The sequence below is a fragment of the Natrix helvetica genome, assembly GCF_964273705.1.
Source record: "Natrix helvetica genome assembly, chromosome: 12".
In the NCBI taxonomy this organism is placed as follows: domain Eukaryota; kingdom Metazoa; phylum Chordata; class Lepidosauria; order Squamata; family Natricidae; genus Natrix; species Natrix helvetica.
In genome coordinates, this window is record NC_138556.1 from 16,857,261 (window position 1) to 16,882,460 (window position 25,200).

The 25,200-nt window shown below is 44.4% G+C and overlaps 1 protein-coding gene across 3 annotated transcripts in view; it reads left to right on the forward strand.

Moving 5' to 3' along the window:
• Positions 1-3,715: 3,715 nt before the first annotated feature.
• Positions 3,716-25,200, forward strand: part of BBS4 (Bardet-Biedl syndrome 4) — a 303,820-nt gene continuing 282,335 nt past the window's right edge. For 2 of the 3 annotated variants that reach the window (XR_014176349.1, XM_081964647.1), the window contains exons 1-8: positions 3,716-3,896; positions 10,000-10,051; positions 17,928-18,007; positions 19,192-19,255; positions 20,224-20,335; positions 20,943-21,015; positions 21,919-21,972; positions 24,703-24,830. Coding sequence is in view for 2 of the 3 variants with exons in the window: in XM_081964647.1 (XP_081820773.1) it covers positions 3,873-3,896; positions 10,000-10,051; positions 17,928-18,007; positions 19,192-19,255; positions 20,224-20,335; positions 20,943-21,015; positions 21,919-21,972; positions 24,703-24,830 (587 nt within the window). In the remaining variant the exon portion in view is untranslated. The remainder of the gene's footprint in view (positions 3,897-9,999; positions 10,052-17,927; positions 18,008-19,191; positions 19,256-20,223; positions 20,336-20,942; positions 21,016-21,918; positions 21,973-24,702; positions 24,831-25,200) is intronic. The other variant, XM_081964648.1, reaches the window with a different exon arrangement.

Consider the following 25,200-nt stretch of genomic DNA (forward strand, 5'->3'; position numbering starts at 1 on the left):
TTTCATTTGTATTTTTTTTTAAAGAGTGTTCGCTTGCAGTGATTTTGCATCTTCCTTAACACCTTAAGGAAAAACATCTTGGGCAGGTCAACAGCTGGAAAACAAACAGATGCCAGACCTCATTGGGATGTATTGCTTTTCACATGCAGCCTAATCTGCCTTTTGCTTTGCTATAAGCCCCTTAGTCACATCACCTTCCTACATCTATCTTTTTTAAAAAAAATAGTTTTAAATTTTATTTACAAACATGTAAAATACACGCACACAAAACTTAGACGTGCACCACATTTACACAATACAATACAAACAGGAGCTTCCTGTTCTTTCTAATAGCAATTGCCAATCGATATTGCTCACCTTATATTGTTTCCCCTTTTATTATATCTCATTTGTATTTCATCATTCTTAACCCTCTTATCTTACTCCTCTGTCTGCTATATTGGCTGATTACCTCTAGTAAGTTTAAACCGCTTGGATACATATATATGTGTTAATTCTCCTTAACTACTATTTTTGGGCTTTGTTGTCTTCCTTCATTGATCCTTGTTTCTTTCCTCCATCCACCATTTATCCCATATCTGGTAGTATTCTGTTTCTTCTTTTCCCTGGATTTCTTTTGTTAATTTGTCCATTTCAGCACAGTCCATAACCTTATTATTTCATCTTCGCTTGGAATTAATTTGTTTTTCCATTTCTGGGCAGCGGCAAGGATTGTATGTAATATTAAATACTGAATTTCTTTTTTATATTTCACAGTCATTATTCCTAATAAAAAAAAAACTTCAGGTTTCCATTCTATTTTAACACCTGTTATTACCTCTAGCCACTTTTTGATCCTTTTCCAAAAAAATTTAGCCGCCTCACAGGTCTACCATAAGTGGTAGTATGTTCCATGTATTGATTCACATTTCCAGCATTTGGGGGAGGTGTTTGTTGAGATTTTAGCTAACCTTGTTGGTGCCAGGTGCCATCTGTAAAACATTTTGTACTGATTTTCCTTGTATGCAACTGATAGTGTCATTTTTAAGTTTGTTCCCCAACGTCTTTCCCATTTATCCAATTCAATATTATAGCCAAAGTTCTGTGCCCATTTTATGATTTGTTCTTTCACAATTTCCTCTTCCATTTTATCTACATCTATCTTAACATGATTTTGGAACTGCTTTTCCCCCATCCAATTCAGAAGAGCGTAGCTGACTTTTCCTGTAGTATTACCCCAATCTTGGTTAAACCGGTATTTCTTCTTCTAGGGGTTCGACATAAAAGACCCAAAGACCCTCCCAGGGAGCCAGAATTATTTGCCAGTCTATGTCAAAAAATGATGCAATATTAAAATCCCATCAAACAAGTGAAAAATGCTAGCAAATGTATCGCTTTTAATTTTAATGCAGTGATTAAAAATCAATGATTTTAATATGTATTGATAAATATACAAACTCTTTTTGGGTCCTGTAAGTTCCAGATTGGGATGCAGTGGCTCAGTGGCTAAGACGCTCAGCTTGTCGATCAGAAAGGTTGGCGGTTCGAATCCCTAGCACCGCGTAACGGAGTGAGCTCCCGTTGCTTGTCCCAGCTTTTGCCAACCTGGCAGTTCGAAAGCATGTAAAAATGCAAGTAGAAAAATAGGGACCACCTTTGGTGGGAAGGTAACAGCGTTCTGTGTGCCTTTGGTGTTGAGTCATACCGGCCACATGACCACAGAGACATCTTCGGACAGCACTGCCTCTTGGGCTTTGAAATGGAAATGAGTACCGCCCCCTAGAGTTGGGATCGACTAGTACCTATGTGCGAGGGGAACCTTTATCTTAAGTTCCATATGGATCCTAAGAGAGAGAAAAAAGAAAATCAAATTGTAGTCTAGACTAAACTTAGCACAAGCTTTGATCGAGGACCTTCACAGACCGTGGAACTTACGTTTTGCGGTTCAACCATTACAATACATCTTACTGCTTCATTTGATAAATTTTATAATTTATCCCTTAGACACCCAGCCAGGACATCTTGCGCTTTTTAAGATTTTGCCTCTTGAGCGATGCAGCAAGTAACTTGACTAAATCTAAAATATCTCTTGTGGCAAACCCTGTTGTAAACAACTCTTAAAAACTTACCCAAAGCTAGCCCATTCTATAATAAACCTCAAGGAACTTTGAGGAAAAAGAAATATAATGACTATGAATGACGATATGGGATCCGCTTGTGGCAAATTCAAAAAGCCTGTATTTTCTATGTGTCTCCAGTTAAGAGGAATTCTCAAGGCTCATAAAATCTTTTACATCAGCATTGAAAGAATCTGAAGATACCTTGAACCATATTCAGTGAGCCTTCACTTTTCTCTTGCCTTGCTTGCAATGCTGTTGAGTTTTGAGAGCTGCCCTTGGATATTTTTAATTTTCAATAGCTAGCAAATTTAACCCTGACAGCGTGATTCATATTGTCCAGGCCTGTTCCCATAGAAACAGCAGCATTTTCTTGGGCTGATCGGAATATTGTTTCCATCGTCCTTACACGCTGGAACATTTTTAATCACTTTATTAAATAATGAACAAATGCAATTTTGCAATGGGGGCACTGAATACATACCTTGCTGAACACCACCACCAGGCTTACCAATGGGCATTGTAGGACCTCCAAGGTCCCTTCCAACTCTGCTATTGTATTATTATTGTACCATCGCAGCATTGACGAGATCACCGTCTGTCAATTGCCAAAGGCAGCTTTGCTTGGAAACAACTTCTACCCTGTAGCGATATCTTTCACACCATCAAACGTCCACCTCTGCCTATCCCAGGTCTTTGGGAAGGATTCAATAGGTGGTTAAAAATGCCAATTAGTCTGGTTAAAAATCCAGACTAAACACCAGGTTGACTTCAATACAGAATGAGAATAGAGCTGGAAGGGACCTTGGAGGTCTTCTAGTCCAGCCCCTTCCAAAAGCAGGAAATCACACACACACATACATATGAGAGAATGTCTCCTGCTTGAGCAGAAGGCTGGACTAGAAGACCTCCAAGGTCTCTTCATATATATAGCCCTTTTAGGGGATCGCTCCACCTGGAGAGCTTTATATATATATATAAAGCTCTCCAGGTGGAGCGATCCCCTAAAAGGGCTATTCTAAGACTTTTCAGACTGAAAAAATATATATGGAAACTGGCTTCAACCTCAGAAACTTTAGGTACATGGACTTCAACTCCGAGGTTTCGGGCTGGGGAATTCTGGGAATTGAAGCCCACCCATCTCAAAAATTGCCAAGTTTGGAAAAGTGCTTTGAAGGGCATCTCAGTGTTTGTGGCTATAGAAACTCTTGCAAAAGTGTGGAAATCCCAGTGCAATTCTTTTTTTTTTAAGCAATCCTTTTGGCATTTGCAAGGATTTTAGACGGAGCCATAAAAATGCAAAGTAATGCCTACAAAAAAAATTCCGATTCCTCAAACGTTAACAGGATCCTCAAAAGGCAAGGCAAAGCGTTTCTATCTTCAAAGGGGATTTTGGATCTTTTTTTTTCGCCTCCCCCTCTGGCTGTTCAAAATAGTTCATTCCCTCACATTGCCACCAATCACGGTGGGCGAGTCCAATTCACAAAAACGGAGGGGGAGGAGAAACCTGAAGCCAAACTCCCCTTCCTCAAGTCCGCCATAATCCAGACCGAGGTACGCGACGTCACTTCCGTTCTTGCCGCCGCGGCCCCCTTCAGGGTTCGGAACCTACCTACCCGGAGAGAGGTTGAGGCTCAGAGAGACCGGAAGTTCTGGTTACCCTTGGCAACAAGACATCCGGGCCTTCCGTCCTCGGAGCGGAGCGATTACTTCCGGTCTGGCTGGTCACCTAGGCAACGGGGCCTCTTGGTGGAGGCTTGTAGGAGCCGAGGCGCCATGGCGGAGGTGACAGCTCGGCCGGTGAGCGGCATTCTCCGTTCTCCACTGTTGCGCCTCTTTCCCCTTCTCGGAGGGCCCTGGAGGGACGGGACCCTTTTGCCCGGGGATTCCGTGGCCTAACTGTGCCTCTCACCCTTTCTACCACCGCCTTCCTGGGCTGCCTCACCCACCAGGCCCTGCCCTGCCCTGCTGGGGTTGGGGTGGTTCTGGGTGGGTGGGATCCCGGCTAACTATGGTTTCTTAGTTACAGGCCGTGGCTTAGCGTTGTGTGCCAAGTCGGCCCATTGTGGCTTTTCCAGCAGACCGTGGCTAGGCAGATTATGTGGGGTGTAGGAGCCTGGAAGGGGGGGGGCATGTTATGGGGTCCCAGGCTAGGCAGTTTAGGGCTTATATGGGGTGCAAGACCTGGGGGGGCAGTTTATGGGGTCCTAGGTTAAGGAGATTATGTGGGGTGTAGGAGTCTGGTGGGGCATGTTATGGGGTCCCAGGGTAGGCAGATTAGGGCTTATATGGGGTGCAAGACCCGGGGGGGGATTTTATGGGGTCCCTTGATTCCTGTGAGGGTCTCCCCCCTTTTCTCTCTTTCCTTCTCTCTTTACAACACCTTCAAAGACACGCTTCCTCTTTGCTCGGTCCCCCTGCCAAGCCCCTCTGTCTTTTAAAAAGTAGCCTTTCCATCTTTTATTTGTTTTATTCCATTGGAACCCTCTCTTTAAGCTTACCCTCTGTTTTGGTGGCAGTACAGTACAAAGGAGAAATATTGATGTGGGGGGATTGGCAAACTTGAGAGTCAGTTTGGTGTCGTGGTGAAGGGACTGTTCCAGAAACCAGGAAACTGTGACTCATTACAGCCAGAAAAGGTGTGCCTTCATAACAAAGGTGGACTTTGGGGCAGATACCTGAAAAGAAGCGTGAACCTCCTGCCGCACTGTTCTGACTTCTGGATTTTGACAGCTAATATATAGTAGTCTTTATTTGGTGGAGTATTAGAATACTACTAATATATAGTAGTATTTATTTGTTTATTATCATGTGCACATAGATAAATTAGTGTACTGTGGTATCCTAAAAATGAAGTTTTTGGTTTAGGGAAAGGCCAAAGTCTCCTCACTTTTCCTGGAAGGATCTCAACAATTGTTGTTAGTTGTGAAGTCGTGTCTGACCCATCACGACCCCATGGATAAAGTTTATCCAGGCCTTCCTGTCCTCTATCATCTTCCAGAGTCCATTTAAGCTCACGCTGACTGCTTCGGTGACTCCATCCAGCCACCTCATTCTCTGTCGTCCCCTTCTTCTTTTGCCCTCCATCTTTCCCAGCATTAGGCTCTTCTCCAGGAAGTCCTTCCTTCTCATTAGGTGGCCAAAGTATTTGAGTTTCCTCTTCAGGATCTAGCATCTTCTAAAGAGCAGTCGGGCCAAGCGCTTATTTCGGGGGTCAAAAAAATAAATAAAACCCTATCTTATTTTCGGGGAAATCACAGTATTACATAAATTTCATTTTTCCCCACTATCTGATGTAATGGGTTGCTGGATAATCACCCAAAAAATGGTTTTAAAAAAATCAACTGCTTTCCTATTGTAATACCCAGAAGGGTGATGATAATCTTTTTATTGTTCTCTGTGCTCAGTACTGTACTGTAAATTTTTTAAAAAATCTTCCCTCCCTTTTCCAGTGGTGTTTCAAAAATGATAATACTGTAGTCCATTCTACAGTTTCAGAAGTTTTACATTTTACACTGCTGTGAATAAAAAACCAGGCCTTAGTAAAGACAAGATCACACACACACACACACACACACACAAATCCATCTGTACCTTTGCAATTTTTAAACTCTGCTCTCTGTTTTGGCAACCTGGTTTAATACAGAATTTGTTAAAATATTTCTTTCGGTATTTCTTTTCAAAAGACATGACTCATAGATGTGCCTTTTTTTCTTCTGATGGTCACAGTTGGAGAGTGTACTTAGAATCTTGGTTCTTCATGAACACATTCCAGGATTTTTAATAGTTCTTTTAATAAAAGCTCCAGCACAGCATGCTGTCTTTGGCAAAAGAATTACAATGTAGGAGCCAACTGATTATCTCTTCTGCTTGACTATATTTGGTGCCTCAATAGGAAAGTTTGATATTTTAATTGGAGTAAGATTTTTAGACTGAATTTTTCACTGGAGCACCAATTCTCATCCAGCATAGTTAATTTGGCATCTCAGGGTATTATGGAAAAAGCTTCAAATTGCTTTTTTTTTAAAAAAATCTCTCTGTTCATTTGTTCTGTATTACCTTAGAGTGCTGTTTAAGTCGGAAGTGCTTAACAGCTAAGATTCTAAAAAAGTTGAAATTTAAATGTAAAAATTCCTCTCTGAGTACTGAAACACATGGGCTATAAGAAATCAAAGCATACTGGAAAATTTTAAAAAAATATAATTGAAAAAAGAAAGAAATCAAAGCAACAGTTTACTTAAACAAAAATGTATTCTTGTTTCCAGAGTTCTTTCCTAGGTACAAATCCTTTTGCCTGAATTCCAAGCTATTTTGAAAATAATTCTTTTCTTTCTATCTATCTATCGATCGATCTATCAATCTATGTTAATCATAAATGAATATATCTTGTAAAACAGCAACAAACCATAGCAGCATATGAAGTCTTACAAAATCTCACATTTTAGAATAATCTGGGAAACATCCTTTAAATGTTTACTATTGGTTATAGATTTTTATCCCATCCCATCCTTTTAATACATAGTTCAAGGAAGTGAACATTCATAATATTCGGGTCTCTTTTCCCAGCAACAAGAGCACACCTGTGAGGTAGATTGTGCGGAGAGCGAGTGAATGGCCCAACGGGACCCAGGTGGCTTTTGTGCCTAAGGCAGGACTGGAACTCACAGTCTCCTGGTTTTATACTGGCATCTTACCCACCGCACCAAACTAGCCCTCTTAAAATGTCTTAAATGGAAGATGGAATTGCTGCCAGCTAAAATCGGCCCAGGAAAAAAAATCATGTCACCATAGACAGCGAAACCCAACTGAAGCAGCCCTTTTACGGGGGTCATCGGCAATGAAAGCATCTTGAAAGTTTGTGCGAGAGGTTGTAAATAAGGCCATTTCCTTTTCACACCCCAAACTGCAAGGCCGAACTTTTCTTTGAAAAGAATTCTTCCACTCCCTCACCTTAAGGTGATGCCTCACACGAAACAGGATTTTAATCTAAATCAGTCATTGCAGACCAAGCTGCAAACCGCAAATGCTTTTGGAATAGCTGAAGTTGCTTTGTGGTTGACAAGGTGTATTCCCTATAACTTTTTATTAGGTAAACATATCACCCATAAACCAGTGGTGGGATTCAAAAATTTTTACTACTGGTTCTGCGGGCACGGCTTGGGTATGGCATACCTTGGTGAGCATGGCAGGGAAAGATACCGAAAAATCTCCATTCCCTCGCGATCAGCTGGGACTGGGAGGCAGAGAATAGATGGGGGCAGGGCCAGCCAGAGGTGGTATTTACCAGGCCTCTGAACTACTCAAAATTCCTGTTACCGGTTCTCCAGAACTGGTTAGAACCTGCTAAATACCACCTCTGCTATAAACCTAGGTGATGGTTCCTTCACCGTGTTTCCCCAAAAATAAGACAGGGTCTTATTTTCTTTTGACCCCTGAAATAAGCATTTTCAGGGAAGTCCCATTATTTTTGAGGTGCAGGAGGCCTCTTCACCACGGCCTGCAGCCCACATATCAGCTGATTCAGAGAGAGCCGGAAGTTCTGTCTCTGTTTCTGGCACACACTTGCCAGCCGCAGCATGGCTGGGCCCGCCGCTCTTTTTGCACCCGCCACTAAGAGAAGGGGCGCAGTAGCTAGAGTTTGTGGGAGCGGCCTCCGTAAGGCTGTTCCGCATGGATCCCAGGTATGTCCCCCCACCCTTGCCCCCACAGGAAATAGCGACCAGCTGCGCATGCGGTTAAATCAGGGGTGTCCAAACTGGGGAACATTAAGACTTGTGGACTTCAGCTCCCAGAATTCCCCAGCCAGCATAGCTGGCTGGGGAATTCTAGGAGTTGAAGTCCACAAGTCTTAAAGTTCCCAAGTTTGGACACCCCTGGGTTAAATATTTTAGAGGAGGGCTTATTTTGGGGGGAGGGCTTATTTTAGCGCATGCACTCAAAAGCCCGATTGGGTTTATTATCCGGGGAGGTCCTATTTTGGGGAAAACAAGGTATTGTTAGAGAAGGGGGTAGAGCTTGTTCATGGGAACTTTGGGGCTAAGGCTAAATCAATTGAACCGAAAAGGAAAACAAGAGTTTCCTGCTTGCTTTGTTCTCCTGAGTTAGTGACGTCACTGCCTGTGATTAATGCCACCGTTTCTTCTCGAAATGGCCAGGCCTCAACTGAATGCTGAGCCTCCAAAGGAAGACTCGCTCACAAAGAGATTAGCGACTCTTTTTTTTAACGCTTCGCTTTGAACCTAATCAGCAGTTCTGCCCCTTCTTATCCCTGGTGGGTCTTCAGCCTTCGGAGGAGAACAGAGGTGGTTTTAAAAAAGCAGCATGTGCTTGCTAAAAAGAAATGCAGCTCAGCACTTTGGGCTGTTCTTAAGATGTGTGTGTGTGCGTTCCCAATTTCCAAACGGGTAGCAGAATTAGGTTGTTGCAGTAACAAACAAGGAAATGTCCGAAGGCACCTTAATGTCTAAGGATTATATTGTGCCATGATATATACAAGATGTTATTCAAAGTAACGAAGTCAGAGGGCATGAAATGCAGGAAATATTGGCTGTGACAATTACCTTATTAATAGTTAGGTAATTATCACTCCCTGTGTTCTTGGCATTTCATTTATCTTATCTCATTGTTATCCCCCTCGATGTGTGTTTTGTAGATGCCTAGAATGACACTTTGCATATTTAATTACATAGTTGGCAGTTGATTTTTTAGCTGCTCTACAATTATGAATTTTATAAGGAACTTGGTTGTGAATGTATGTGGGGGGAGAGAGAGAGAGAGAGAGGGAGAGAGAGAGAGAGAGAGAGAGAAAGAGATACCTTTTACTTGCTATTTATATGTACACTGTGAGCTTATGTGTTGGAGACAAATTTTTTGTGTGTCCAATCACATTTGGCCAGTAAAGAATTCTATCCTACTCTTATCTTACGTGCATATACACAAACAAATGCATACACACACACACACACACACACACACACACACACACACACACACACACACACACAAACACATGAAAACATGACTTCTGCTCTCCACAATGAAGAAAAAAAAAAACCCAACACTTTTCTGGATTTTTTTCAGGCCCTTTCTGTTGGTAGCCCCCAGGCAAGAAAAAACACTATTTCACATTTGAAAATTCTGCACCTCATAATCTTCAGATTTAATAATAACAGAGGGAAGATAGCAAGCGGAAAGGAATTAAATTATTATATTGCTAATGATAGCTAATCAGCCAATACCCAGCCGATTATCAGCAATTTTGTTGTTAACAGAGCGCATTTCGGTATGTTCTCTTACAGCGCTTCTAAGCATCCATTCTATAGAACTGGCAAGCTGTAGGAAAGAACACCCACAATTACTGAGCTTGTGGGTTTGTTTATCTTCCCTCTAAGAAAATAGTTGTGTTTGGAAGGGGACGTTATTTGGGAAAAGGAAACATAAAGTGATAAGATGGCAAAGTTGGATACAATTTGTAGCCTAATTCAGTTGCTGTAGTTCAAAGAGTTTCTGCTTCCCAGTAACAAAATTCAAATATGTGGGAGATTTAGAAGAGGCAAGATAAAATACAGTCTCATATAGAATGCCATCTGTGTTTGGAAGTCGCAGGAGCAAAAGAGGCGCTTCGAGTTAAATAACTTTTAAAAGGCACCAGAATTTAAATATATTAGCTAAATCGGACCTTTGTGTCCAGAGGCAGTACTACAATGCATTTAAATTCTCACAAAAAAATTCCAACAAAAAAATAGACATGAGAATGGGCTGTTGGCTTTTCTCCTCTTTGTTATTTCCTATAGTGGTTTCTATTTTCTGATCTAAAGCTTGGAATTCATGGAGGGTGAATAAGATGATTTCTTTAAAGTTTATAATTCTGACATTTGCTACTTTTTTTTAAATATTATTTCAGACTGCAACCCTACCAGCAGCAACAGAACTTCCCCGAGGCAGGTCAGGAAGAGGTTTGTTCTGATTTATTTTATTCATTTATTTATTTAGTTTGTCAAACATGTACAAGATAGCAGGTATATGTATAAACATGGACATGAACAAAAGAAAGGAGTACAAATAAATAGGGACAGTAGGACAGGGACGGTGGGCACGCTGGTACGCTTATGCACGGTACCTGGCCTTGCACTCCCACAGGTCTTCCCTCTGCTTGGAAAGCCTATGCTCCTAGTCCTCAGTGAGGTGCTTCTGCTGAGCCGCTGCCTCGGTCAGATTCAATTTGAACTGAGCCAGCTATTTTGCCAACTCTTTCTTGTAGTGGCTGCTTAGCTCCAGCAACTGCTTCCTATTGGGGCCTTAAGGAGCCCGGGTGTTCAGGTGAGGAGAGAGTGGGAAGGGAGGGGTGAGTAGAGGCTGGTGAGATGCCCCTTGATGTGAGTGATATCAAGTTGGCCATGCCCACCCAGTCACATGACCACCTAGCCACACCCATCCAGACGATCATTAGTCAGATCACATTAGTGGTCCCCGGGTTTTAAAATTAGAATGTAGTGGTCTCTGGGGTCCGAAAGGTTGGTGACCCCTGACCTAGATTTCAAGACCAAGGAGGTAGGGGCTTGGTCATTTAATCTCAGAATACCCACCCAGCCATATGATCCTGAGCTATTTAACCCTTAGTTTTGTCGGTGCTTCAGTTAATCTTAATAAGTGGTATTATTGCCAGTATAGTTTTATAGCCATTTATTCACTGAAGTCCATAACTGCTTTAAAGGTCTTGTATTACTCACAACGGTGATGTTACCTACCTGCCTTTCCAGTATATTAAACATGATTTTTTTTTTAAAAAAATGAAGATTTTAATAAGTAACCCAGTGAGATGGGTTTATTGGGCGATAGGATGCAATAGTGCCTGTTTTATCCCTTCATAATGTACGGTATCACAATCGGAAGAGGTGGCCACCTCAGTTTTATTTCGAAGCTCAATAGCCTGCTTTGTGCGCTGATCCAAACAGGCAAAGAGGAACAGAGAAAAGCTCTCTTTCTGGAATTTATGAGTAATGCAAAGGCAGTTGAGTATTAAGAATAAACTTCCTCCCTTTGAAATAATTCAAACCAAATGTTGCAGGGGGGGGGAAGAGGGGGCGATTCTGCTGTTATAACGTTTTTGTAGCTTAGCAGCAGCTAGAGCAAATAACTGTGGCTGAAATAGTTTATTGGAAACCGTAGTTGTTGGAAGTAAGCTTGGGAAATGTACTAATCCACTCTGTCTTCTGGGCATTTGTGGCCTAGAATTTAACTGGAACCAAGTTCTGTAAAAACTTCAGATCACTCGGAGTCTATTTTGCCTTAGAATTAGAATAACAGAGTCGGAAGGGACCCTAGAGGTCTTCTAGTCTAACCCCCTGCTCAGGCAGGAAACCCTACACCACTTCAGACAAATGGATATCCAACATTTTAAAAACTTCCAGTGTTGGAGCATTCACAAATTCTGGAGGCAAGTCATTCTACTGATTAATTTTTCTGCCAGGAAATTTCTCCTTAGTTCTATGTTGCTTCTCTCCTTGATTAGTTTCCACCCATTGCTTCTTGTTCTACCCCCAGGTGCTTTGGAGAATAGCTTGACTCCCTCTTCTTTGTGGCAACCCTGAGATATCAGAAGACTGCTATCATATCTCCCTTAATCCTTCTTTCTATTAAACTAGACATCCCCAGTTCCTGCAACCATTCTTCATAGGTTTTAGCCTCCAGTCCCCTAATCCTCTTTGTTGTTCTTCTCTGCACTCTTTCTAGAGTCTCCACATCTTTTTTACAGCATGGCGACCAAAATCTGGATGCAGTATTAAAGCCTTGCTTTAAGCCATCCAGTACTTCGACCACCGTAGTCAGCCAGTTTCCAACAGGCAATGGAGCAAGCTGGATTCACTTAACGACCATTGGATTCACTTAATGGCCACCCGATTCGCTTAACTACTGTGGGGACAAAAAAGATCATATAATCAGTTGCAACTCATTGTCCACCTGTGGCCTTACTCCCAAGTCGACCCCTGTTCTTTAGCTCTTCCCTTTGTCTGGCAACTCTGCGCATGCGCACACTGGGAAGAGGCTCCAGCTGTTCCTCTGCCTCACTGATGTCTGACTCTGAAGGCAGCTGATAACTGTCAGAAGGCTCTGGCCCCCTCTCTGCCTCCGACACAGAGCCCTCGTCCAAGCCTTCCCCAGACTCCAGGGCTGGCCCAAAAATAAATTAATACCAAGCGAAGTTGAAAGAATAAGAAAGGTTATGGACTGTGCCGAAATGAACAAATTAACAAAAGAAATCCAAGGGGAAAAAACACGTCCCTTATTTTCCTTGCTGGATATTTGCAGTGGAAAGAAAAGATGAATGTAAGAGAGCGGTCGGAGAACACAGGCTAAGGCAATTAGACGGTGACATTATCCATAAAAGTCTGTGAACCGTTTCAGAGCCCAACGAAAGGATCAGCCCGAAGGATCCGGGGTTTTCAGGCAGATTCATCCCAGCCTTTTTAACTGTACACAGAAGCAGAAGACTCAATGGAATTGCTGGTTTGAATTTTTCCTCACCGAAAGAAATGCGGAACAGCCGAGCGGAGTAAATCTTTTTCCGATGGAATACGGTTGAGGTGGACCGAATTTCCCGCTGGGTGAACCCAGACACCGTGGATAAAATTATTCATGAGAATGCCTTTTTTTTTTTTTTGCTGCGTTTTATTTTTATTTATTTTTTTGGCATACGTTTCCAGAGCTGCATTTCATAGCATCTCCCACATCCAACGCGTTAGCAATCCCCCCCGAGAGATTTGGAGCATGCCAAGCGAAAAAAGGCCAACGGTGATAGGGGATTTTAACTGCTGCCACCTTCGTCTTGCGAGATTGTAGCACAACAAAAAAGTTTCTGTTATAAAGACCCTCTGGGCCTTTTGAAGCATTGAAGGGTAGAGCTTGCCTGTTTTATAACTCTGTTCCAGTGGAAAGATTAAGACAGTGGCAGATTTCCGTGGAAAACAAATACTGTATGCTTAACGGGCCGGATTGTATACTTGGGAGGTTTATGTTGCCACACAAGCCTTATGAAAGCTGTTTAACTTCGTGGAGACTTTGTAAGAATAACCGTTGCGTAGATAAGCACTGCCGTTTATATGATATATATTTTTTATCCTTCTTTTTTTAAAACACCATTCAAGATGTGAAGTTATAAATTTGTCTTAATATTACCGGAACACTCAGACCTAAAGAAGAAGAAAATAAATGTATAATCCTACATGAAAATCCTGTTCTTTTTTTCCTTTTTTCCCCCCGATCTGTTTTGAAACCCTTTAAATGATTTGTATGCTCCATCTTCTGCCAGAGTAAAACGGCTTTAGATATCGCCCTAAGCCCCCATCGCTTTTACAGGCTTAATGGGATGTGTGAACAGGAGCCCCTGTCAGACGGAAGTGATTCGTCTGGCGAAAAGGGTAGCTCTAACCGTAAGACCACCTGCTCAGTTCGCTTTCAGCCACGGTGGATGTTTCTAAATAATTTCGATACTTGCAAATGCTGCTGTTGGTATAACTGCAGGCTTACGACACGACTGGGACCAGGATTGGAGTTGCTAAGCAAGGCAGCTGTTAAGTGAATTGCACCTAATCTTACAACTTTTTTTTTTTGCCACAGCTTGTAAGCAAGTCACCCTAGTTGTTAATAGCAATAGCAACAGACTTATATACCGCTTCACAGGGCTTTTCAGCCCTCTCTAAGCGGTTTACAGAGTCAGCCTTTTGCCCCCCAACAATCTGGGTCCTCAGTTTACCCACCTTGGAAGGATGGGAGGCTGAGTCAACCTTGAGCCAGTCAGGATCGAACTCCAGACTGTGGGCAGAGATTGCCTGCAATGCTGCAGTCTAACGAATGAGGGAGGGAGGGAGGGAGGAAAGGAAGGAAGGAAGGAAGGAAAGAAGGAAGATAGCAATAGCGCTTAGATTTATATACCGCTTCACAGGGAACCCAGCTTCCCCCAAACTGGCTGGAAAGGTCGCACATGATGCTCGCATGTCCCGGGGACACTCCAACCATCGTAAATTCATGACAGTTGCCAGGCGTCCAAATTCTGATCAAATGGGGGTGCCGTGCGTACTGTCAAGTGCGAGGACCGGCCATAAATAACCTTTTTCAGTTCTGCTGTAAATTCCAACAGTTGCTAAACGAATGGGTGTAAGTTGAGAACCAGCCATATATTAAGAGATAAATGATTTCTAATAACAGCGGAAGTCTCCCTGCTGTACCCTGTCATTCAGAAACCTGGGAAGAAAAAGGAGATTTTGCCACACTGCTTGTTTTCCACTAAGGGGAGATACAGAGTCAGAAAATAACTTCTTTTTCTTTGTTTGCTTAAATGCTCTTTCTCTCTCTCTCTCTCTCTCCCTCCCCTCCCCTCCCTCCTGCTCCCATTTCAATCATACTTTTTGCCTTTCTGGTGTACGGGGACTTTTAATACAGGATAGCGCGATAAATTACAGCTTTGTGTGCAAGCCTCAGAATTGTTTACGACGGGTTTTATTAAACCCAGTTGACTGTAAATAACTGTAAGCCATACAGGTTTATTGTTTGATTTAGAGTTGATTCCAGTGGCTGTTTGGAAGGGGGGGAAAAAAAGTGAGCAAAGAGAACATTAAGCACGGAGACAATAACAGGGGTTTGGGAATGCAGAGATTTCAAAGCTACCTGCTCCGCGTGCTTAAGGGAAGAAATATGCCTCTAACCTTCGGATACGGTATCTGGATTATTATACAGCGGGATGCAGCTAAGACCCCTCCGGCTAGAGAATTGATTACGCATCACTGATTAACCTCCGCCCTAGGTAAAGGGAATAACATATAAATCACCCTTACCAACTGGAACTTTGCAGAAATGTTGGACGGCAACGCCAGTCACCGGTCTTTGCCACTTGTAAAGCAGCCAGATGTAATATTGGGTACCTTTATTGATTTTTTTCCACTTTCCCTTCTTTTGAGAGAAGCATCGGTTTAACAGAATAACAGTTGGAAGGGACCTCGGAGGTTTTCTAGTCCTACCCCCCCCTCCCGCGCTCAAGCAGGAGACCCTATGCCATTTCACACAAATGGTTGTCCAAGTCTCTTCTTAAAAACTTCCAGTTTTGGAGCATTCACAATTTCGGGAGGCAAGTCGTTCCGCTGATTCATTGTTCTCACTGTTAGGATATTTCTCCTTCGTTTTAGGTTGCTCCTCTCCTTGATTAGCTTCCATCCATTTGTTTCTTCTCCTGCCTTCAGGTGCTTTGGAGAATCGCTTGACACCCTCTTCTTTGGGGCAAGCCCAGAGATATTGGGACACTGCTCTCATGTCACCCCTAGTCCTTCTTTACCCTGAAAAGAGACATATCCAATTCCTGCTATCATTCTTCATCTGGTTTAGCCTCCAGTCCCTTAATCATCTTTGTTGCTCTGTTCTGCACACTTGTGTACACATCGTGGTGGTGTCCAAAAGTGGATGCAATATTCCAGGGATTTTAAAATGATGGTCTGCAAAGAAAATGTCAACCGACACATTCACATGTTCTCATTCTCCCTTGTTCCTTGCTGCGGGGAATCAAAGGCACCTGGCTGTCAGCGTAAGACCAATTCACACAAGTGTGAGGTTGGGTTGAATGTGTGCCAGGACCCTTCCTTCGCACCTCTCTTGCTGTCATCCCTCTCCTTGTTCCTGCCGTTCTCTTGGCTTCTTTGAAAGGTGAAGCACGAGTCGCGCTGACCTAGAATACTCAAAAGGCCGGCACAAAATGGAAACGTTCGTTGTTGTTGTTGTTTTTTAAAATTTTATTTCCTCGCATTTTTAGCGTAACAAAGCAAAGCTAAAAGGAGAGAAGCAGCAACAGTTGGCTTTCTCTGAAACCGGGAAAGCAAAGATTCCATATTTGGAGCTGCTAAAGCTGGAGGCTGCCAGGATTTTGCGCGTTAGAGGGATTTATCGATGCATTTCTTGGCCCGTCTGCAGGACCGAAACGGGCTTGAGGAAGAAGGACGCAGCGAAGGATATTTTGACATATTTGTTTCACTGGAAGGGTTTGTCCAATCTTTTATTGAAATCCTCCAACGCTGGAGCATCCACGATTCCTGGGGGGGAAGCTGTTCCACTGATTAATTGTCCTATCTGTCGGGAAATTTCTGCTTAATCCCAGGTTGCTTTGCCCCTTTATTATTTTCCATCCCTTGCTTCTTGTCCTGCCTTTGGGTGCTTTGGAGAAGAGCTTGACTCCCTCTTCTTTGGGGCAGCCCCTTGTTCTCATTGACGGGAACTTTCTCCTTAATTCTAGGTTGGATGTCCCTTGGATAAGCTTCCTCCCGTTGCTTCTTGACCTGCCCTCGGGGGTTTTGGGGAACAGCTCGACCCTCCTCCTCTTCTCTGCAAAGGTTTTTGCATTGCGAGCTGCCTGCTTTCAACACCTGCCCTAGACCTTCTTCCCCATCACCTCTGCGTTTGCGGCCTCAGCAGCTCTTCTCCCCCCCCCACCCCCACCCCGGCCCCTTGTTTTCTGCTGAGCTCCTTTATCATCATATTCACTTGCACACATTTTTTTTTTGGCCTCCCTGTGAGTTGCTATGGTTACCTTGGCTCATCAACCTCTCGGATGCAGGGATGAGTTTGGCGCACTCCCGAGTCATGTTGGTTGGATGTGAATGGCGGCGCCTTCTTAAAAACTTTAAAGCCAACATAGAGGTGGTTGAAAAAAAGCCATATCGGACCAGGATTAGTTGCTGGGGGCTCTCTCGCCTATTGATTGTATTGTGAGCCACAGTTCCACCCCCTCTCCTTCTCGTTCTTTCTTTCTTTCTTTTTTTCTTTCTTTCTTTCTCTCTCTCTCTCTCTCTCTTTCTCTCCTTCTCTCTCTCTCTCTTTCTCTCTCTCTCTCCATCTCTCTCTCTCCTTCCAACTTGAGGTCTGCATCAGCCTCCTGGTGTGGGGCGTTGGGCGAAGGCTGGAGGGAAGAGCCGCTGGTGGCAAAGAGCCGGAGGGCCTCGTTCCAGTGGGACTGCATCATGGCCTGGAACTGGCTGACCATCTCAGCCCGCTGAGCCTCCAGGCGCCGGTACCTGGCCTTGGTCTTCCCTCTGCTTGGAAAGCCCATGCTCGTAGTCCTCTGTGAGGTGTTTCTGCTGAGCCTCTTTCTCGGTCAGATCCAATTTGAACTGAGCTCTTCTGCCAACTCTTTCTCATGGTGGCTGCTTAGCTCCAGCAACCGCTTCCTGTTGGGGTCCTAAGGAGCTCAGGCGGGCAGGCGAGGAGTGGCTGGGAGGGAAGGGGCAAGTAGAGACCGACATGGTGTCCCTCAACGTGAGTGACATCAAGTTGGCCATGCCCGCCCAGTCACATGACCACCTAGCCACGCCCACCCAGCCAGTCATTAGGCGGATCATATTAGTGGTCCGAGGGATTTAAAATTATGAATTGAGTGGTCCTTGAGGTCCGAAAGGTTGGTGACCCTTGGACAAGATAACCTACAAGGTCCCTTCCAACTCTGAATCTGTATTTAATCTGTCTCTGATAGGAATAGTGCACTGGTTATCATGACTTCAGGACATCTTCAGCATCACTGGGTCTCCAATCTTTCAAAAACCTTCTCCCCCTACATACTGCAGCACAGCCTCTGACTCCTGCTGGTGCCTTCTGCCACGTTGGAGCAAGAAAAGCAAATTTTGCTTCATGTCGCCCTGGTTAGAAGCCTGAGTCAGTGACTTATTTCAATCGCAACCTTGGCAGGTTTTAAGATCGCTGGCTGGGAAATTCTGGGAGTCGAAATCCCCAAATCTGAAACGTTGTGAAGGTTTGAGAAACCCTGCTCTGAAGATGTGTTCTTCCCGTGTTTTTTCGCAGTGCCCGACCTTCCCATTCTGGAGAAGAGAAACTGGCTGATCCACCTGTACTACGTGCGCAAAGATTACGACGCCTGTAAGGTAAGGATCGAGTTTGGCGACGTGATTAAATCTCCTGGGCTTACCGCTGCCTTAGGCACGGGTGGGAGGCTTTGAGCCAGTCACTCTTTCTCAGCCCTAGAAAGAAGGAAAGGGCCACAATATGACTTGCAAAAAAGGTTGCCAGGATGATCGCAGGGAGTTGTTTAGACAAGGGGTCACCAGCATTTGCGACCTCAGAGACCGCTAAATTCATAATTTTAAATCCCGCGGACCACTAATACGATTTTTTTTTAAAAAGATAAATAGTATTTAGTGCAAAATAAATAATTTTTCTGCAGACCACAAAAATGTTCTCACGGACCAGCAGTGATCCGCAGATCATGTCATACCTTAAAACAACCATTCTCAACAAGAGAAGAGGAAAAAATCCAGGTCCTTGTTCCCAGGATGGCATTCAGTTCCGTTTCCCATGACTCTCCAAACCAGGATTTGGCTTCCCCTCCTTCTTTTATCCACAATCCATTTCCCCCCCCCCCATCCCCCCCCAAAATCTTAACTAGTGTGGTTAGCACTAACCAGAATTGCCAGCCAGTGTATGTTCTGAAGTCAATTGGGAAACTCTTTGGGATAACTCTTAAATCTGTGGGTAATGCCATACAGTGGGGGGGGGGGAGGGAAGAGGGGGGAATAAGTCTTCCCTAGCCAGCACTTTGTCAGAGATATCTGGCATCAAGTTGCAAAGTGTTGTGTGGCAGTATGAAACCTGTCACGGCAGAGGGGAAGAAATATGTGACGCGTAAGTTGTGTTTCACTCGAATGGCCTTTTTCCTGACGAAGGGCTGTTTTTACTTACAACACTTGCATGCCAAAACAATTAGACATAGAGATCAGTTTTTCCCTCCCGGGCCATCACTCTGTTGAACACTTAATTCCCACAGCACTGTCTTATTTCTCATCTTTCCTACTCTCCTGTTGGTTTGTTGTGATTTATCAAGTTGTTCGTAATGTATGATTAATGATTGTAGTGCTTCTTGTTCTCTGAGGGTAGAACAAGAAGCAATGGGTGGAAACTAATCAAGGAGAGAAGCAACTTAGAACGGAGGAGACATTTCCTGACAGTGAAACAATTAATCAGTAGAACAGCTTGCCTCCAGAAGTTGTGAATGCCCCAACACTGGAATTAAATGCTGACGATTTGAATCTCTCTTCCTTTTGGGGTTCAGATTGCCATAAAAGAGCAACTGCAGGAAACCCAAGGAATGTGCGAATACGCCGTCTACGTTCAAGGTAAGTGATAAACCACTCCGTGATTAAAACAAGCTTCAAGGTGCCTTGATGTGCTTTGTAAGAAGACACGGCCACCTCTAGGGGGATCATCGGAGTTTACAGTGCTTTAATAATCCAGCACCTCCTGTTTGATAGAAAAACCCAAGAGCGGAATATTTGCACAAGTCTCGCTGGTTGGTGAAGGATAGAGACGAAATTCAAAATTAAAAAATGGATTTACCTCTAGTGACTTAAGAGAATCTTGGATCACGTCTCCATGCAGCTTTGGGGCAATTGATATGTTACTCATCAGCTTATTTGCTGCAACTTCAGTGTGTTTTCAAAATTAAAAATAGTTCTGGGAAGGGGTAATTTTGGAATAGAAGTATAACCAAGAGAAGGATACCTGAGCTACTTGTTCATTCACGTATACATCTGAAACAGTGGTGAAATGTAAAGATTTTTGCAACCGGTTCTCTGGGCGTGGCTTGGCAGGCATGGCTTGATGGGGGTGGGTGTCATGTGACTGAGTGGACGTGGCCAACTTTGTTTAATTTTTAAAGCATTTTTTTACCACCGGTTCGGGCGAATAGATAGTAAAAAAATTCTTTAAAAAGTGCAAAAAAGGTACCCACGATCGCACGGCACAGCTGGACTTTTTTTTTCACTTCTTAAAGCATTTTTTTCCTGCCGGTTCGGGCGAATAAGCAGGAAAAAAATACTTTAAAAAGGGGGGGTGGAAGCTTCCGAAAATTGTGCGCCTCACAGCTGATCCCTGCGATCGTTGGACGCTCCCCCCCCCTTTTTAAAGCATTTTTTTCCTGCCTATTCACCCAAATCAGTAGCATTTCACCCCTGATCTGAAACATTTTTAGGATGTCCTTTAGGACAGGATGGTTCCGTAAAGCATTAGCATAAATTAAAGTATTAACATTAAAATATGAATACGGAGCCTCCTCATTAACATGCTGTGGCAATGTTACTTCCAGCTTTGATCTTTCGCTTGGAAGGAAAAATCCATGAATCTCTGGAGTTTTTCCAGACTTGTGCTATTCTCAGGCCTCGATGTGCCGACAACCTCAAGCAGGTGGCTCGCTCCCTGTAAGTGTCATTTTATTCTTCCTTATCTAAGAGGTCATACGGAGTGGGATGGAACTTCTCATGAGGGTGTCGGTGGCATTGGCATCCCTACGGGCATCATCATCTTCTTAGCATGTAGGCCCAAAGCAGTGGTGAGATTAAAATTTTACAACCGGTTCTGTGAACGGGGTGTGGCAAAGCCAGCGCTGTCCGAAGACGTCTCCGTGGTCATCTGGCCGGCATGACTCAACGCCCAAGGCACACGGAATGCTGTTTCCTTCCCACCAAAGGTGGTCCCTATTTTTCTACTTGCATTTTTTACATGCTTTAGAACTGCTAGGTTGGCAGAAGCTGGGACAAGTAACAGGCGCTCACTCCGTTACTCAGTGCTAGGGATTCGAACCGCCTACTTTTCTGATTGACAAGCTCAGTGTCTTAGCCACTGAGCCACCATGTCCCTCGTTTCTGGTGGTAAAAGAAAATAAGTCTTCAGGCAGCTCTTGGCTGCTCTGTTATGTCTGAGAATACAAGTGGCTCCCTCAAAGCTCCCTTGATCCCATTCTGAGAAACCCTTAATCTCCAGTAAACAAGCAGAAGAAAAATATATGAAAGAACAAATGTGTTGCAGGTTCCTTCTGGGCAAGCACAAAGCAGCTATTGAAGTCTACAACGACGCAGCTCAACACAACGAGAAGGACTGGGTATGTGTGAAGAAGCTCTCCTTACTGCGAAAGAGATTGTCGGGATTGGATAGGGACAAATTGCTTTTTATGCACATTTTTTCCTCCTCCTTTAAATGAGTGGCAGCCACTTCTTAAAAACATGACTCGGGTGGAGAAACGTCTCAGATGAAACTGGTGGGTGGCTTGCAGGAGAAAATGCAGTTTCAGTACCCCCCAAAAGTTTCTGCTGTGCAGGTAGTCCTCGACTTACAGCGTTTCAGTTTTCAACGACCGTTCAAAGTTACGACGGGCCTGAAAAAACAGGCTCCATTCCCTCCCCACTCCAGGGGAAGGATACTGTAAAATCTCCATTCCCTCCCCACTCCTGGGGGAAGCATATTGCAAAATCTCCAATCCCTCCCGATCAGCCGGGACTCGGGAGGCAGAGAATAGATGGGGGCGGGGCCAGCCAGAGGTGGTACTTACCAGTTCTCCAAACTACTCAAAATTCCCGCTACCGGTTCTCCAGAACTGGTCAGAACCTGCTGTATTTCACCCCTGCCACTGTACCATAGAGGCTGCTGGCCTCAGAAGAAGGTTTAATGGACCTATTTGATTAAATCTTCACTATGTTGCTCTTTCCATTATATTTGTGTCCTGGCAATCTTTGCCAACCTCCTGCCCTTCAGATAGGTTGGATGTCAACACCCAGAATTCTCACCTAGGATGTCTTTCAAGGGAGCAGCAGGTTGGGAAAAGCTTATCTTAATGTCTTGGTCACGTTTGGCTGAAACTGCATCGTTCCTGGGTTTTCAGTGATTTGCAAGGCATGTGCTTGCTTGAATTTTGTGGTCGATTGCCAGCTTCACATCAGCAGTTTGCGATACACAACGAGAAATGGTTTCCGCTCACTTTGTAAACCTCCCTTCTTTTTATAACCAGGAGATCTTCCATAACCTGGGAGTGTGCTACATGCAGCTGAAATATTTCAACAAGGTAAAAATCGCACGTTCAGCTATATTACCTGTGTTTTCCCAAAAATAAGACAGGGTCTTATTTTCTTTGCCCCCCCCCCGAAATAAGTGCTTGGGCCTTATTTTTGGGGAGGTCTTATTATTTTTGAGGTTGAGACGGCGAGCGTGGTCACCTCATGGCTGCTGCTGTGTTGCAATGTTTTCAGGGAGGTCTCATTTTCGGGGGAGGTCTCATTTTAGCGCATTTTTCCCCTGCCGGTTCGCACGATAAAATGCTTTAAAAAGTGTGTGTTGGGGGGGATGGGGAAATCTTCCGACGATCGTGCGGCTCAGCTGTGAGCAGCGCGATCCTCTGAAGCTTTTTTTTTTTACTACGGGTTCGCAAAACCAAGGACAACCGTCTCTATCGGTTTGGCCGAACCGGGAGGATTTCACCCTTGCCTTTAAGCTGCCCTGCGAAAGAGAACCTCCAAGGGAGACTTACGCCGTCTTGAAGCTTCAGCTGTCCCTCTTAAGGGCCCGACTGGTTCCCGTCTCTTCCCAATTCAGACCTTCGGGTGTTAAATGATGCTCCCTGTTCCTTGTCCCGAGGTTTGCCTCCTCCAGTAACGTTGCGGTCCCCGAGTCAGAACCTGCCTGCTTTGTTCTAATTGCCAAGGCCAAGCCAAGATTTTATGAAGGGAGAATTCTTGGCTTGGGTCACTCGAGCCATGGGGGGGGAAACCAGGCTCCCTCCCTTCCCTCTGGGGTGTTGTTTACCCTTTAAAAGGGAAGCCTTCTTGTGTATTTTGCTGTCAGGCTGAGGAGTTTTCTATGTCCCTCTTTTGCTAACTTACACCAAGCCCATAAAATATAATGAAGTCTACAGAGGGCTGTGCTATTTATACCTTTTAATAACAAATACGCTGTGTTACATAAAGTCATCCTTTTAAAAAAAGAAAGAAAAGGAAAATGATAATCCTTTCTCTCTCTTTCTCTTTCTGTCTCTCGCTCTCTCTGTCTCCCTCTCCCTCTCTCTTTATCTCTCTGTCTGTCTCTCGCTCTGTCTGTCTCTTTGTCTCTCTCTCCCCCCTCTTTGTCTCTGTCTCTCTGTCTCCCTCCCTCTCTCTGTGTGTCTCTGTCTTTCTCTCTCTTTGTCTCTCTCCCCTCTCTCTGTCTCTCTCTCTCCCTCCCTCCCTCCTCTCTCTCTGTCTGTCTCTCTCTCTCTCTCTCTTTCTCTCTCTCCCCCCTCTGTCTCTGTCTCCCTCCCTCCCTCCCTCTCTCTGTCTCTCTCTCTGTCTATCTCTCTCTCCCCCCTCTCTGTCTCTGTCTCCCTGTCTCTGTGTCTGTCTCCATCTCTCTCTCTCTCTCTCTCTGTCTCTGTTTCTCTCTCTCCTTCCTCTCTCTGTCTGTCTCCATATCTCTCTCTCTCTCGCTCTCTCGCTCTCCCTCTCCATCCCCCTCTCCCCATTTTTTTAAATGGGCCTGGGGGAGAAATATCAAAACCGGCAACCTTTTCCATCCTTCCCACCAGCTGGGTCTGCAAAGAAGGCTTTCCAATCGATGCCTTTCCATGGGGGAGAGTTTTTAGCAGGAAGAAACCGCTTTGTCCCTGCGCCCTTCATCAATCCTGAAGTTCATGCTGGCGTCAGCACTTTTGGGCAGGATGACCTATAAAACCCTGCTGGGATCTTTTGTCTCTTCCTCACACTCGCTGCAGCTCTAGTCTCAAACCGTTTATGAAAACGGGGCACGTTGTTTTGCCCAAAATGAGGCATGCAGAGAGTTTGGAAGGCCTGCAAAGTGCTCCTGAGGGCTTGGGAGGGCAAACACACACACACACACACACCGTTTGTGAAAAACAGGCCCCTTTCCACTCACGTTTGCCCTCCCCAGCCCCCAGGAATACTTTGCAGGCCTCCCAAACCTTCTGCACGTCCATTTTTGCGAAAAAATGGAAACCCCTGAGATATTGGAAGACTGCTATTATGTCACCAATTTTGTTGTATTGATTTTGTACAATGGCAATAAAGACTATACTATGTCACCCCTAATTAGTTTTACAGGAGGATTGGGGGGATAAGGGTTGAACTAGAAGATATATTTGATGTATTTTGTTCCTTCCTTCTCACCCCCAAGCAGCTGCTTGACATGGTTGGGGAGGGAGAGACCTACGTATTTTTCGGAGTATAAGATGTACCTTTTTCCCTCAAAAAAAGAGCCTGAAAATCTGGGTGTGTCTTATACAAGGAATACAGCATTTTTTGCCTCCCGAAACTCCACCCCTTCACCAAAGTGCCCGTGCACAGCCTTTAGGAGGCTTTCAGAGTGTTCCTGGGGGCTGGGGAGGGCAGAAATGAGCAAAACACTGCCCGCTTTTTGCTCAATTTTATCCCCGCAGTCCCCAGGAGCACTCTGCAAGCTCCCTAAAGGCTATTCATACCTTTTTTTAAAAACGAAAAATGGGACCGTTTTTTTGCTCCTTTTTGCTCCTTTTTGTCCCCCCACCTCCAGGAGCACTCTGCGAGCTCCCTAAAGGCTACTCATGCCTTTTGGGGGGGGGAGGAAACGGGCCCATTTTTGCGAAAAACGTGGCATTTTTGGGAGGTTTGCAGAGTGCAAAAACTTTTTTTTTTCATTCTTCAAAACCTTGCTGCGTCTTATACTCCGAAAAAATACGGTATTTCAGCTCCAGCCAGAATAAGAGCCCCATGTTCGGACTGGCTCAGGGTCACAGTGACGAAACCAAGCCCATCCTCTCACTTGCATCCAGGCCAAAGATCAACTGAACAACGCCTTGCAGCTCAACCGACATGACCTGACATACATGACACTGGGGAGAATCCACCTGATGGAGGGGGATCGAGACGCAGCCATTGAAATCTATAAAAAAGCAGTGGAGTAAGCTATTTTCTTCGTTTCTACTTTCTACGGGCTAGAGGGAGACTTCCTTTTTCAATGAGTGTTCAGCTCCAGCTAAGAGCTTCCTTTTGGCTGTGTTGTTATTTTTATTAATTCAAGGAAGCAAGGAGCCTTCCCATCCTCCAGGAAATCCTTTTAGCCTCACATTTAATTTGCAGAAGGGACACTGGTGGCTCAGTGGCTGAGCTTGTCGATCAGAAGCATTGGCAGTTCGAATCCTTAGTGCTGAGTAATGGGGTAAGCTCCCGTGACTTGTCCCAGCTTCTGCCAACCTAGCAGTTCGAAGCACGTAAAAAATGCAAGTAGAAAAATAGGAACCACTTTTTGGTGGGAAGGTAACAGCGTTCCG